The 12951-nt window shown below is 37.5% G+C and overlaps 2 protein-coding genes across 2 annotated transcripts; one reads left to right on the top strand and one right to left on the bottom strand.

Annotated features, from left to right (window-relative positions):
- The first annotated feature begins 278 nt into the window (after positions 1–278).
- Positions 279–5666, top strand: LOC129880465 (65-kDa microtubule-associated protein 8). Its single transcript, XM_055954504.1, has 11 exons — positions 279–698; positions 783–986; positions 1832–2089; positions 2227–2439; positions 2691–2846; positions 2931–3090; positions 3176–3327; positions 3410–3497; positions 3746–3819; positions 4765–4839; positions 5066–5666. Exons 1-11 carry the CDS (start codon positions 615–617, stop codon positions 5387–5389), a joined length of 1788 nt encoding a protein of 595 aa, XP_055810479.1. The 5' UTR covers positions 279–614; the 3' UTR covers positions 5390–5666.
- A 658-nt stretch (positions 5667–6324) lies between these two features.
- On the bottom strand, positions 6325–7123 carry LOC129880466 (uncharacterized). The gene has a single exon (XM_055954505.1). It carries the CDS (start codon positions 7046–7048, stop codon positions 6602–6604), a length of 447 nt encoding a protein of 148 aa, XP_055810480.1. The 5' UTR covers positions 7049–7123; the 3' UTR covers positions 6325–6601.
- Positions 7124–12951: the final 5828 nt, after the last annotated feature.

Here is a 12951-nt window from a genome sequence, read left to right as displayed (position 1 = left end):
TGTCATGTGACCAGAAGGTCACGGGTTCATGCCTTGGAAACAGCCTCTGACAGAAATGCAAGGTAAGGCTGCGTACAATAGACTCTTGTGGTCAGGCCCTTTCCCAGACCCTGCACATACCGGGAGCTTTAGTGCACCTGGCTGTTCTTTTTATTAGCCATGTTCCAACACGGACGAATATGCTGCAGCACTGCATAAATCACATTACAAATTTTGGATAAAGATTGCTTAGGAGTGAAGTTTGGATAAAGCTTCCAGGAGGAACAAGATAGTGCAATCTCAGCTCTCTACATCTGAATGAGAAACTATATCTGACAGATAAAGACATGAATTCATATTGTTTCCTTAAAGTTATAAAAGAAGTTAACAAAGAACTTTCAGAATAGAACACCCATAGGGAACCCTTGAACTCAAAGCTTCATCGTCACCTAACCTGACCAACCTTGTCTTTTAAGCAACTATTTCATACCCAAAGATCCCAATTCATCATTGTCTTTTTTTTCGTCATATAATCTATTCTAAAGGACATTTAAAAATTTAATTGTTACCAGAGAAACACAGTTCTCAGGAGCTCCAGGCTTGTGCTCCCTCCACTTGGAAGCTGATCTTTTCATATGGGATCTGTTCAAACGCCAATTGGAATAAGAAGTTCAGCATTGCTTGAGACATCATGCGGATATTTGCTGCAAGAATTACAGGCATGTTCTCTTATTATAGTGTGCATCATAATGTTATAAGTGCATTTGTGGACTAAAGGAACTATTTTTTGATTGGTAAGACAGATGATTTGGGATGAAGTTGGAGATGATCAGTTTGAGAGAGAAAAGGTTTTACTGGACATTGAACAGGAGTGCCTGGACGTTTACAGAAGGAAAGTTGACAATGCAAACATCTCCAGAGCTCGACTGCATCAAGAATTGGCAGATTCAGAAGCTGAGTTCACCCATCTCCTTTTGTTACTGGATGAAAGATCACTCACTGGAAGGGTAACTTTCTGAACTCCCTTGTCCAGCATGCTAATCAAATTTTGATGTTTAGAGGGCGAGGACACCTCTACATGCATGTAAATATATAGCACAGTAATGAATCTATCTATAAATGTCTTCAGCAAAATTGAAGCAGTGAAATATATATTCAAAAGTCATACTGTATATTTCTTGCTACGACTATTTGAGTAATTTACAGATAAAAGACCTAGTATATCAGCTTCGACCCTCATGATTCTTTCCATTACCCACTGCTGGTAACATGTACTAACATTTTCTTGTCAAATTAGAGAGAATGTGAGTTTTACTAATTGTGCAATACTTACCTTTGCAAATTCATTTCCATAAGTTGGTACAGAATCAAGAATGCTAATAAAACTGAAATCACACAAATAAACGAAAAGTGGAGAACAGATGTACAGTTAGAGGAATGAATGAAAATGTATATGAGCTGATCTTGACCAACGAACTCTAAATCCATGAGATGTAGCTTGCTTCTAGTGGCTAATGGACATCAGTTCCTAAAGTATCCGAATGAAAATGTATATATTGACAAGCTCATCGTGAAAACTGGACCAGTCTAAAAACCAACATCAATGGAACAACAGATCGCCTTCCCCTTCTTTCCCTAATGAGGAGCGTGCGCGCACACACACAGAGTATTACTATCTGTTAGCATCATGACATGACTATAACAGGATGTTAGTTAAATCAATGATCTGAGAGGATATACATGAATCATTGGATTTTCTTTTTTAAATATTGAAAAACATCATTGGATCTTTTGCATAAGAAATACTCAGTGATTCAACTAACATAAAGAGGAGTGAATTTCTATTCGGCAGCCAGAAAAGATGGCTGGAACACTAAAAGAACAGCTAGAGTCGATTGCACCTGCTCTGACAGAGATGCGAATTAGAAAAGAAGAAAGGGTGAAACAATTCAGAGCTGTACAAGGACAAATTCAGAAGATTTCTGCTGAAATAGCAGGTCAATCAGAGTACAATGATTTGTCATCAAATGTTTTAGTAAATGGGAATGATCTATCACAAAAGAAACTAGAAGAGTACCAGAACGAGCTTCAGCGGCTTCAAAATGAGAAGGTACTAATGAGATACTTAACCTTTGTGCCTGGTACTACATCTAAGATGCCATCAACTGAAAGGTTTTGAAATTTCTTGGTTTCCCCTCTATCTTCTTCCCTTTTTTTGACTCTTACTACTCTGTTCTTGCATCAAAGATTGAGAGACTTCAAAAGGTTGAAAACTACATTAGCATGATCCGGAGCTTAGCAGCAATGCTGGGAACAGATTCTTCTTTGATCATTACAAAGGTTCATCCAAGCCTGAATGTGTTATCTGGACTGTCAAAAAACATTAGTGATAGTATATTGGAAAAACTTAGCAGCACAGTTCGGTCATTAGAAGCAGATAAGAAAGCATGGCTTGAAAAGGTAATCTCATCAACTCTGCTCATTCCTTATCTATAAACAAGTACTGCTCTTTTGGTACCTGTAGCCAACAACTAATGACAATTGCAGATTTAGTATTAGGAAGCACTAACTAAGCAAATTGTAAAAGAAACATAATTCAAGTGGAGCGAATTCTTTCCTTTAATTTGTTTTATAAATATCGGCATAAGGATCAATACAAATCAATAAAATCAGCAAAATTACTGCCCTCACTGTGCTGTGTGTATTTGTAGTTACACCAACTAGGAAAAGCATTGACAAACTTGTGGAATCTCATGGACACACCACAGAAAGACCGTGTAAGGTTCTCCAATGTCACTGCTTTGATATCATTGTCGTCAGAAGATATTTCCACTCCTGGAAGTCTTACTCTGGACATAATACAGCAGGTCAGTGACTTAATATAACTATAAATTATTTATCCTCCAGTACTACGAGATAAGAGATTTGGAATTCTTTTTAAAATTTCCAAGGCTGAGACAGAAGTCAGGAGACTGGATCAGCTAAAAGCAAGCAAGATGAAAGAACTTTTCCTTAGAAAACAAATAGATCTTGAGGAGATCTGCAAGCGATCCCACATGGAAATTCCCTCACGGCTAGAGATGGAAAGTATTATGAAACTAATGAACTCTGGTTGGTCCAATTTAAGTGTTCCATTTTTTAGTTAATAGGGTGACATACTGTGTTTGAAATTGAAACTGACCAAAACCTCCAAAAGGGGAGATTGACCATGCTGATCTCCTCACAAGCATGAATAAACAGATAACACAAGCACAAGAAGAGGCATCTAGCAGGAAGGCTATAATGGAGAAGGTAGAAAAATGGATATTAGCTCGTGATGAGGAGCGATGGTTGGAAGAGTATAGCAGGGTCAGTTCCTTCACCTATGAGACTCAGTAGCCCATTCATTTTTTTCATCACCTGTGTTCATCTTAAAAATCCATATTTTCAGGACGACAACCGGTATTCTGTGAGCAGAGGTGCTCACAAGAATTTGAGAAGAGCAGAACGGGCCAGAGTCATGGTTAACAAAATACCAGGTATCAAAATATTTCTGCCAATGGCTTGGCGTCACCAAAATCAACCTAGTAATGGGCAGCCAAAAAGCCTTTATTGTGACTTAAACAACTACCTGTTGAATGAAAACATGACTAAATCAATAAACCAAATTGTGCCTCTACAAGTTAGACAGATCCATTATGCGTTATCGAGTAAAAGCTGAAAACTTGATTAGAGTCTTCATCAAGGATTTGTTCATTTTGTGGCCTTTTTTTTATTTTATTTGCAGCTTTGGTGGATATGCTGATAGCCAAGACTAAAAGCTGGGAAGAAGAAAGAAAGAAACCTTTTCTATATGATGAGGTAAGAACTTAGTAAGCCATATCCCCAAATAAAGTACTTTTATTGTTTAGTACAACACTACATATAAAGTATTGAGCTAACATTTAAAGTTAGGAGAAGCTGAGTTGGATTTATCCATGGTCTTTTTAAGTTTTCGTCCCTTTAGACAATGTAGAAGCTAATGCTAATAGTATAGAACACCACGACAGTTCAGTAATATCTTCAACCCTAGTCTACTTCATCATTATGTATACGCTTTTGCATACGTAAAAAAAGAGAGGGAGGAGATCCTTTATCTGGTGAGAATATAGACAATCCTTTTGGTAGACACCAAGAAACGGCCTGCAAAAAGTATGCACTGCTTTTTAACATTTTCTAAATGTGAAAAGAATCAATAAGAAGCATTGGTAAAAGTAACGGGAGTAGAATCAAACATTAGCATCTTAATGAACTAACTATAGACCACATTAACCATGTTGGGTTCAAAAGAATTAACAAAGTAATTTGGCCAGAAACTTGTGATGCAATCAAAATGATGGCAGAGTTTAGTCCAATATATTTTCAGAAAAGGTGAATAAGAGATGATGTTACTAACTGCGCCTATTTATAAGACATGTTCATCAATGGAACACAACATCAACTTAAGAATCAAATGCTACTAGGGAGGACCAGCAACAACAAGCCATGGAAAGAGATGACATAAACAATATTGCCCTTTAATTTGGTGTTGCAACCAGAGACGTAAGGAATGCAGATGAATCTTTTCCAAACATTGAATAACTAGATGAAGGTTAGCTAACAGAATTAAAGTGACCTGGCTATATTTTAACTGCCGGGATAGCTGAATGCAATAGAATTGAACTCTGAGAAAGCAACGGAAGTAGTATACCATTTGGCCCTCCGATTATAGGTTAATTCAGTTATTACCTAGTCATCCCTTATATACCAGAAGTGTCTGACCCCCAGGTACCGCTGTTTGCAATGTTGGAAGAGTATAATTTGCTAAGGAAAGAAAGAGATGAAGAGAAACAAAGACAACGGGTAAGCACCACGACTGTATAAAGAATTTCCTTTGTTATTCACAGTTTCACTTTCCTCTGTTTCTATATACATTATTTAACTTCCGATCTTTTCAACAACAACAAAATCTCAAACCCAAGCTAAGTTGGAACATTTCCAATCTATCCAACATTCACATAAAATAAATGAACAATGAATACCTCCACTTAATCATTACCTCCTTTTACAAGACGTAATGTTCTTTCAGGAAAAGAAGAAAGTGCAAAATCAGGTGCCGGTTGGGCAAGAAAATGTCTTTGTCCTTAGGCCAAGCACCAGCAGCAAACGTCTTTCAGATAGAAGCCTAAATGGAGGGTTCAACAATGCTACACCTGTAGATAGAAAGTCTTCTTTGGGTATACAACAGCTGGTATCAACTCCCATTAACACACCACAGCAAAGCATTTCTTTGTTAAAGGAATCGAAGAAAGAACACCACACAAAGATCATATCCCGTAGTCGTTTTGCTTTTCATCCAGGAGATGATTCAGCTTCAGTAGTCTCATCATTTTCAGGCCCCTTTTCTCCTTAGAGTTTGTTGTGTTTGATTTTGAATTTATTTGAGTTCACTAATTTGATAAATTCAGATAAATCCTTAATAGGAAAGTAAAATCATGCAAAAGATAATTTACATTGTCTAGAATTTCTACAACTTTGTCACTTTATTCAGAAGGACACAAATAGAAGGGGGGGGGGGGGTAGTTACTGGGAGTTCCCAGTATGTACAAATACAAATAAAAAACCAAGTAGTGTCTTGTTCCCTGGTTACAAGCATCAATACATTCACTCTTTGTTTGTTTTTGCTCAAAGGATACTTTGTTAACCCCATTATGCTTATTTCTTAGAGCAAACACATAAAGATGATCTTACACAATAAGCATCATGCTAGGGGAATACTGCAGTTTTGTTTCTTCGCCATGAGATCTGTTCAGAAAGATCACAAATTACTATGAACACGTAATAGCATAATAAGTCAAATTTTTATTCATTGATCATTGATGAAGGGAGTTGTTTACGCGACTCATTTGTGAAATTTACAACATTTTCACATGCATTAGGGAGACTAAGTAAGGCAAACTGCAATCATTCACAAATAAGAAAGCAATTAAAACAATGGGCTCTTTTAATAGTTCAACTTAGTCTTGACCTTCACTTTGAGAAATAAGCACCACATCTAGGTAAGCTCTTACATAAGTAATTTAATGATGGCTAAAGGCTTTCTTTATTAACCGGAAGGTTGAGTATTCCATGGAGGAAGGCAAGATAGGACAAAAAGTAATGAAGGTGAAACAGAGTTGGCAGCATCCAGTCCAGAATGTCTTTAGAAGGCATTGTTGAATGAATTAGTGGGATACATGATGGTGTTAAGAGTTCTAGAATGAACCTCATTTTACAAGGAATTTCATTCTACTTTCAAGTTCTGAATGCACATGTATGGATCATTATGTCAACGAAGCCATACTATAATTATCCAACCAAATCAAAAAGCTGATTGTATTAATTCCATCCAGAAAAAACATCAAGGGAGCCCACATGGGCAGTTTATATTCATACAAAGCTCACAGCCCAAGGATGAAGTGAAAATCAGCAACTAATGTCTCAATCATAGATTGGCCTCTGGCAATGCATAATCATAAATCTAGGGAAAATAACAATTTCTTTTCAATTTATAATCATAAGCTCTACTCTGAATGTGGAAAACCATTTCACACAACCATTCGGCATAGTATGTGAACACCGAGTTTTAAGTGCACTTCTGAAAGAATGCCTCAATTCTTCGAGTTCCTGAAGGAAGTGGCTTAATTGTCGATGATCGAGGACGACTTTGAACCTTCGGAGACCGATCGGACGGCTGTGAAGGTATGGGAAGCGAGTCGAAAAGGAAATCGCTCGTAGGTTGATGCCTTTTTACGGCAACTCTTAAATGCTCGAGGTTTATGGTTTTTCTCTTCTTCTCCAAAGCGACTTGGGCAGATTTTTCTGCTAATAATTCGATGAAAAGCTCGGTGGAACTAGCGATCAGATGTAGAGCTTCTGAGTTTATCTTGTTGATGTCCTGGTCCAGTTTCATGATTTTCTTCACTCTGCTTATCGGAATCTGGAGTTGGTGGATCTCTACGGCGACAGCGACGTCGGCGGTGGAGTTTCCTTCTTCATCCTCTCCGGCCATTGCGTCGAAAACTCTGCTCATCGAAGAGAAGTGAAGTCGACATTGGTTTTTAAGGCTTCTGAATTTGGCGGGAATGAGTTTTTGCCTTGGCGCCTTTCGAGGTTTGGGGAAAATGAGTGGATTCCATCTGTGCCATTTGGGGCTTAAACTTTGCTTGGTCTAGATTGCATTCTTTGTAAATTATGAAAAATTAAATCTATTGATTTGAATTTTTTTTGAATAGTAATATAATTCGGAGCCGCTATAATTTTGTCACAATCTTTACTCTTCAGGTGAGCATTTTGTGTACATTGGATAAATTTCACTATGTGATAGCATGCAAACAACCGGGAGATATAAACCACATATTGATTTGATTTAGTTTGGTAAAAAATGACAAGAAATCAATAATATTTGTTTTGGTTTGATATTAAAAATTTTGAACAAAACTTATTTCTTAAGCTTATAACTGATCTATTTTTAAGGAAAAAAAATGTAATTACCCAAACATTCATGCCTTATATACTAATTCAATTTATACTTGCAAATTATTACATATTATCCCACTATTAAATATTTTTATATCAATTTGAAGTAAAATACATTGAGATACATCACTCCTTCAAAATAGCCTAAAATAGAGTCTATTTATCTACCTAATCACACTCCTAAATTACGTCTCTAACTCCCAATCAACTCGTTCTCTTTCCTCCTCCCCCTCCCCCTCCCACTTTCATCAGCCTAATCTCTCTCCTCCTTCTTCCTCCCACGATCTTCTTCAATTACCCACCACCATTTGAATGAAAATGGAGCACTACACATCCAAATTTTAAGGTTTGTAACTGATTTCTTTTATTATTTAAGTCATGTATCTTATTTTCTATAGTTTTCAATAGGTATTTCCTTCTAATTTTGAATAGTTATACCAAGTTCTTGTCACGATCCAAGCTTAGGGTCTAGACGTGACACGACGAATGAGACACCCGGAGGTACCTTATCCAAGCCTCTTAGCATTCGTTAAGCTTTTCATCGGTATTGTCATTCAAACAAGAGGAAATAAAGGGGATAATGAGACTAGGGGAAATAACATTTGAAAGAGGAAATTAAAGTCAAACTTAAACGTCATACATTTATGTCCAACAATACCTTCTACATCATAGACTTGGCGGGGGCTAAGACATGTCCTTAGCTCACCCTGAAAATAAAAGTCAAAAGTACCAAAAATGACTCAATAGTCTATAAATGACATAAGCTAGAAAAGATATGAATATTGTTCCTGAAATATGAGAACTCACCAAAATAGAAGTAGCCTTCAATGATCGAACTTATCCACGGGGAGGAGAATGTAGAGCAATGTTGGTCCCTACATGGTGATATCATGTAGGCAAAAATACGCATTAGTACTTTGAATGTACTAAGTATGTGAGCATGCTACAAAATGAATAGCATTAAGACATTTATAAGAAATATACGTAAGTGAATGCATGCATGAGAAATCATCATATGAAACTTTAAAACATTCATTTTGTGGGAAAATGACTGTAACCAATATTTAAGACCATGCGAGCTATTACATGGAATCCAACATAACCCCCTACTTTGGCATGGAGAGACTACTTGCCGGGTATAACTCCATCAACTTTAATCATTATTTAACTTTAACTTAAATGGTTAATCGTAGATCCACTAGCCTAAATAGCTAACAAGGGCTCCTATGTTGGCGCATAGTTAATGCAACATGAGATTTTACTTAAGGACCCCTTAGGTCAAATTTCCATCTATATGCTACATTCAATTCTAAGTCAATCTCACGGAATAACATTTAGATATCATAATAGCTTAAGCATTTATATAACTTTAGACATCAAATCATCATTCGGTGGAATAGCTCATTAAAACATTTCATTTGATTCAAATATGTGAGAATTGTCGTTTCACATTGAATCCTTTCTTTCTCTAAGAAGTCCTTTCATCATCATTCAATCATTCCATAAGACTCCCTTAAACATAAACATTTGCTTCATAAATTTTTATTTGGAGTCAAGCTTTCAATGCAACTTCATTTCAACATAAGAAAACTAGGTGGGTCCATTTCATATATCCTTCAAATACATTTAAAACAATACTTGCATCCATGAGAGTGACAGAAATACATCAATTTAAAATATCTCAATTTACACTTTAAAGCTACTTTAAAGTCTTCATATAAGAGCCTTGATAAATCATTTGTTTCATGAAATTGAGAGTCAATACATATCAATTTAGATAAATAAACTTCAAATAACAATAATATATAAATTTGGGATCATCATATAAAAGCCCATAAGATTTCATTATTTTGAATTTAAAATACTAAGTTGAGAAAAAATTTGGTCTCCATGGGTGGAAGACCCCATGGATGAAACCACATACCTTGGGGGGAACAAAATCCCTAATGAAAGATTGAGAAGGAAAGGAGACTTGAAGATGCCTTGAGATGAAACCCTAGCAAGGCTTGAAACTCTTGGGAGAGTTTGAGTAGAGAGGATTTATGTGTATTGGAGGGTTTAGGGTCTTTAGATGGGTGAATTCTGCCCTCAAAACAACCTCATTTTAAATTAAAATGTAGAAAAAGACCAAAATATCCATTTTAAAATCTGACCGAAACTGGCTTCACGGTCTGTGGTGCCAACCACGGCCCGTGGTAAAGGACTTTAGAAAATATTTTGGAAAACCTGTAGGGTAGATCTCTAAAGTTTCTCCACGGGGGCCTTTCACAGTCCGTGAAGGGCATCACGGCTCGTGCAACATGGCCATGGTGCAGGTCCTATAGGAGGCCTGCAGAGTGACCACCATGAAAACACACCATGGTTTGTGGAGGGCTCCAAGATCCGTGGTGGTCGTTCCTGGCCTTTGCCTTGGTAAGTTTTCCTGGGGCTTAGAGAAGGGGCCACCACAGAAGAATTCACGGCCCTCGGTGTTCACCATGATCCGTGTTCCTCCATCATGGTTCCTTTCCTGCAAGTTTGACTTTTTGAATCTTTACCACGGTTGCTCACCATGGTTGGTGGTGCTTACCACAACCCGTAATTACTTCCGTGGTCAATTCCTAGTGCTAGTTTCTGCAACTTTCTGAGATTTCCCCCTTTGTTCCTTGGTTTAGGACTTTTTGAATTTTGGGGGTCTTAACATCTCCCCCTTGGGACATTCTTCCTTAAATGAGAATCATTAGCATAGAAAAGGACATGGCATGAGGACTAGCAGTCCAACATGAATACAATGACACTTGAAATGCATCAAACATGGGATCTTTAAACTTTAGCATAAAACATAACTTTAGAATTCAACTTCACGAATATGCATGCATATGAAGACTTTAGAAAACTGAAATATAAGAGTCATAAACACTTGAGCATGGATAACTTAATACCTTAGGCTTGAGTAGAATGGAAAATATGAGTGTAATGTTTCATCATATCCGCTTCCACTTTCCATGTAGCACTTTCGACTTGTTGATTCCTCCAAAGGACTTTGAAGGATGCAACTTCTTTGTTCCTCAATTTCTTGACTTGCCAGTCCAAATTTCAACTGGAACCTCTTCATAGGTCAAGTTTTCTTCAACATTCACTATCTCCAAAGGCACAATGGAACTAGGATCACCCACATATTTCCTCAACAGAGACACATGGAACATCGGATGAACCATGGCCATTTTCGAGGGAAATTCTAGCTCATAAGCAATTTTCTGACACATCTCGAGATACTATAAGGCCCTACATACCTAGGGCTCAATTTCTTCTTCTTACCAAACCCAAAAGCACCCTTCATGGGTGAAACCTTCAAGTACACCCAATCATCTATATTAAACTCAATATCCCTTCTCCTATTATCAGAATAGAACTTTTGACGACTTTGAGCCGTCTTCAACCTTTCTTTAATGACTCTAACCTTCTCCAAAACATCAATCACCAAATTGGGGCCCAACAAGGTTATCTCACCTACTTTGAACCAACCAACCAAAGACCTTTATCGTCTCCCATACAAAGCCTCAAATGGCGCCATCTCAATACTTGAGTAGTAGCTATTATTATAGGAAAAATCGATGAGCGGTAGATGGTCATCCTAACTCCATTTGAACTCCAACACACAAGCTCTTAATATATCCTCTAGTGTTTGAATTGACCTTTCGGCTTGCCTATCAGTTTGAAGATGGAACGCAGTGCTTAACTTTACTTTAATACCAAGACCCATTTGAAATAATTTCTAAAAGTGAGAAGTGAATTAGGTACCACGATCCAAAATAATTGATAACGGCACACCATGCAACCTCACCAATTCCCGAATATACAACTTGGCATAATCTTCGATACTCTAAAAAGTCTTGATTAGTAGGAAGTTAGCCGACTTAGTCATTCTATCAATAATCAGCCATATCGAATCAAGATGTTTTCGAGTATGAGGCAAACCCACTACAAAATCCATATTCATCTCTTGCTATTTTCAAGTAGGTATTTCAATATCTTGTTCTAGGCCACCCGACCTTTGATGTTCGGCCTTCACTTCCTGGCATTTCAGATATTCAGACATGAAACTTTGTTATGTCCTTTTTCATGCCACCCCACCAATAAAGCTCTTTCAAGTCTCAGTACATTCTCATCAAATCGGGATGAATAGAGTATGAAGAATTATGAGCCCCCTTCAAGGTTAAACTCCTTAGGCCATCTACATTCGACACACATAACCGACCTTGGTAATATAGTACCCCATCTCCCCTTTGTAGAAAGACCTCTACCTTCTTTTCCTTCATTGTAACATTCCTTAAAATGCTCATAAGTGCCTTAAGAATGCCTTGGGAATATGCCACTTGTGTAACACATTATCCTTATTTATTTTGACAAATTCGAGTCCAAATTATTGATCAGGGGTCAAAACTTATGGGGAAATGATCTCGATAGATTTTTAGGACCCGTGTACCGAAAGATAAATTTTGTCAAAAATTTCACAAAATAGTAAGGTGCGCGGTAGCTCTACGTCGTCCACTTATTCTCATTCAGTGTAATTTTTCCCCGAGTCAAAATCTGGCCAAAATCTCATTTGCTAAAAATTGGCCTATACGGGAGCAACTCCACGTTGCGGACCTGGGCAAGAAATTTTGTCCGAATTCAATTTTTAAGTAAGAAAACTTTAGATTTTTCCCTAATTGTTAGTTAGTGAACCTGAACATTTTTAGGGCCTAATTCTACTCTATAAACTACCACCACCACCACCACCACCACCACCAACAACAACCCAATGAAATCCCACATCATGGGGTCTGGGGAGGGTAAAGTGTATGCAGACCTGACTCCTACCAATGTAGGACGGCTGTTTCCAAAAGACCCTCGGCTCAATAGAAATATAAAAAAAAGTTAGACAAGGATATTAAAAATATTAAAAGTAGGTAAGTAGATAACGAAAGCGGTCCAAACAATAGTATAATCAAAGCACCAAAAAAATAGTAGATATTGTTAGATAATAACATAAATACCATAAATAACATAAGATAACATAACATACATAACATAAATAACATAAATCAGAGTACAAGAAATCATAGTGCATTAATACGCCTACGGATAAGGGGGAGTAATGCCACTATGTACTAGCCTTCTACCCTAATGTGTGTCCTCCACACCCTCCTATCTAAGATCATATCCTCGGTAAGTTGTAAATGTGCCATGTCCTGTCTGATCACCTCTCCCCAATATTTCTTTGGCCTACCCCTACCTCTTCTGAAACCATCCATGGCCAACCTCTCACATCTCCACACTGGTGCATCTGGGACTCTTTTCTTCACATGCCTAAACCATCTCAATCGCGTTTCACGCATCTTGTCTTCCACCGAGGACACTCCTACCTTATCTCGAATAGCTTCATTTCTAATCTTGTCGCTTCTGGTATGCCCACACATCCATATCAACATTCTC

The sequence above is a fragment of the Solanum dulcamara genome, chromosome 2 (assembly GCF_947179165.1).
Source record: "Solanum dulcamara chromosome 2, daSolDulc1.2, whole genome shotgun sequence".
NCBI lineage: Eukaryota > Viridiplantae > Streptophyta > Magnoliopsida > Solanales > Solanaceae > Solanum > Solanum dulcamara.
The sequence above is the reverse complement of the archived record's forward strand: the minus strand, read 5'-3'. Positions and strand labels throughout refer to the sequence as shown.

Bases quoted from the DNA above. Each gene is read 5' to 3' on its own strand.
- LOC129880466 (XM_055954505.1), bottom strand. From the start codon at position 7,048: ATGAGCAGAGTTTTCGACGCAATGGCCGGAGAGGATGAAGAAGGAAAC.
- LOC129880465 (XM_055954504.1), top strand. From the start codon at position 615: ATGGGATCTGTTCAAACGCCAATTGGAATAAGAAGTTCAGCATTGCTT. The intron at 699-782 runs GCATGTTCTCTT...TTGGTAAGACAG, and splicing joins ATTTGCTGCAAGAATTACAG to ATGATTTGGGATGAAGTTGG. The intron at 2,847-2,930 runs GTCAGTGACTTA...AAAATTTCCAAG, and splicing joins CTCTGGACATAATACAGCAG to GCTGAGACAGAAGTCAGGAG.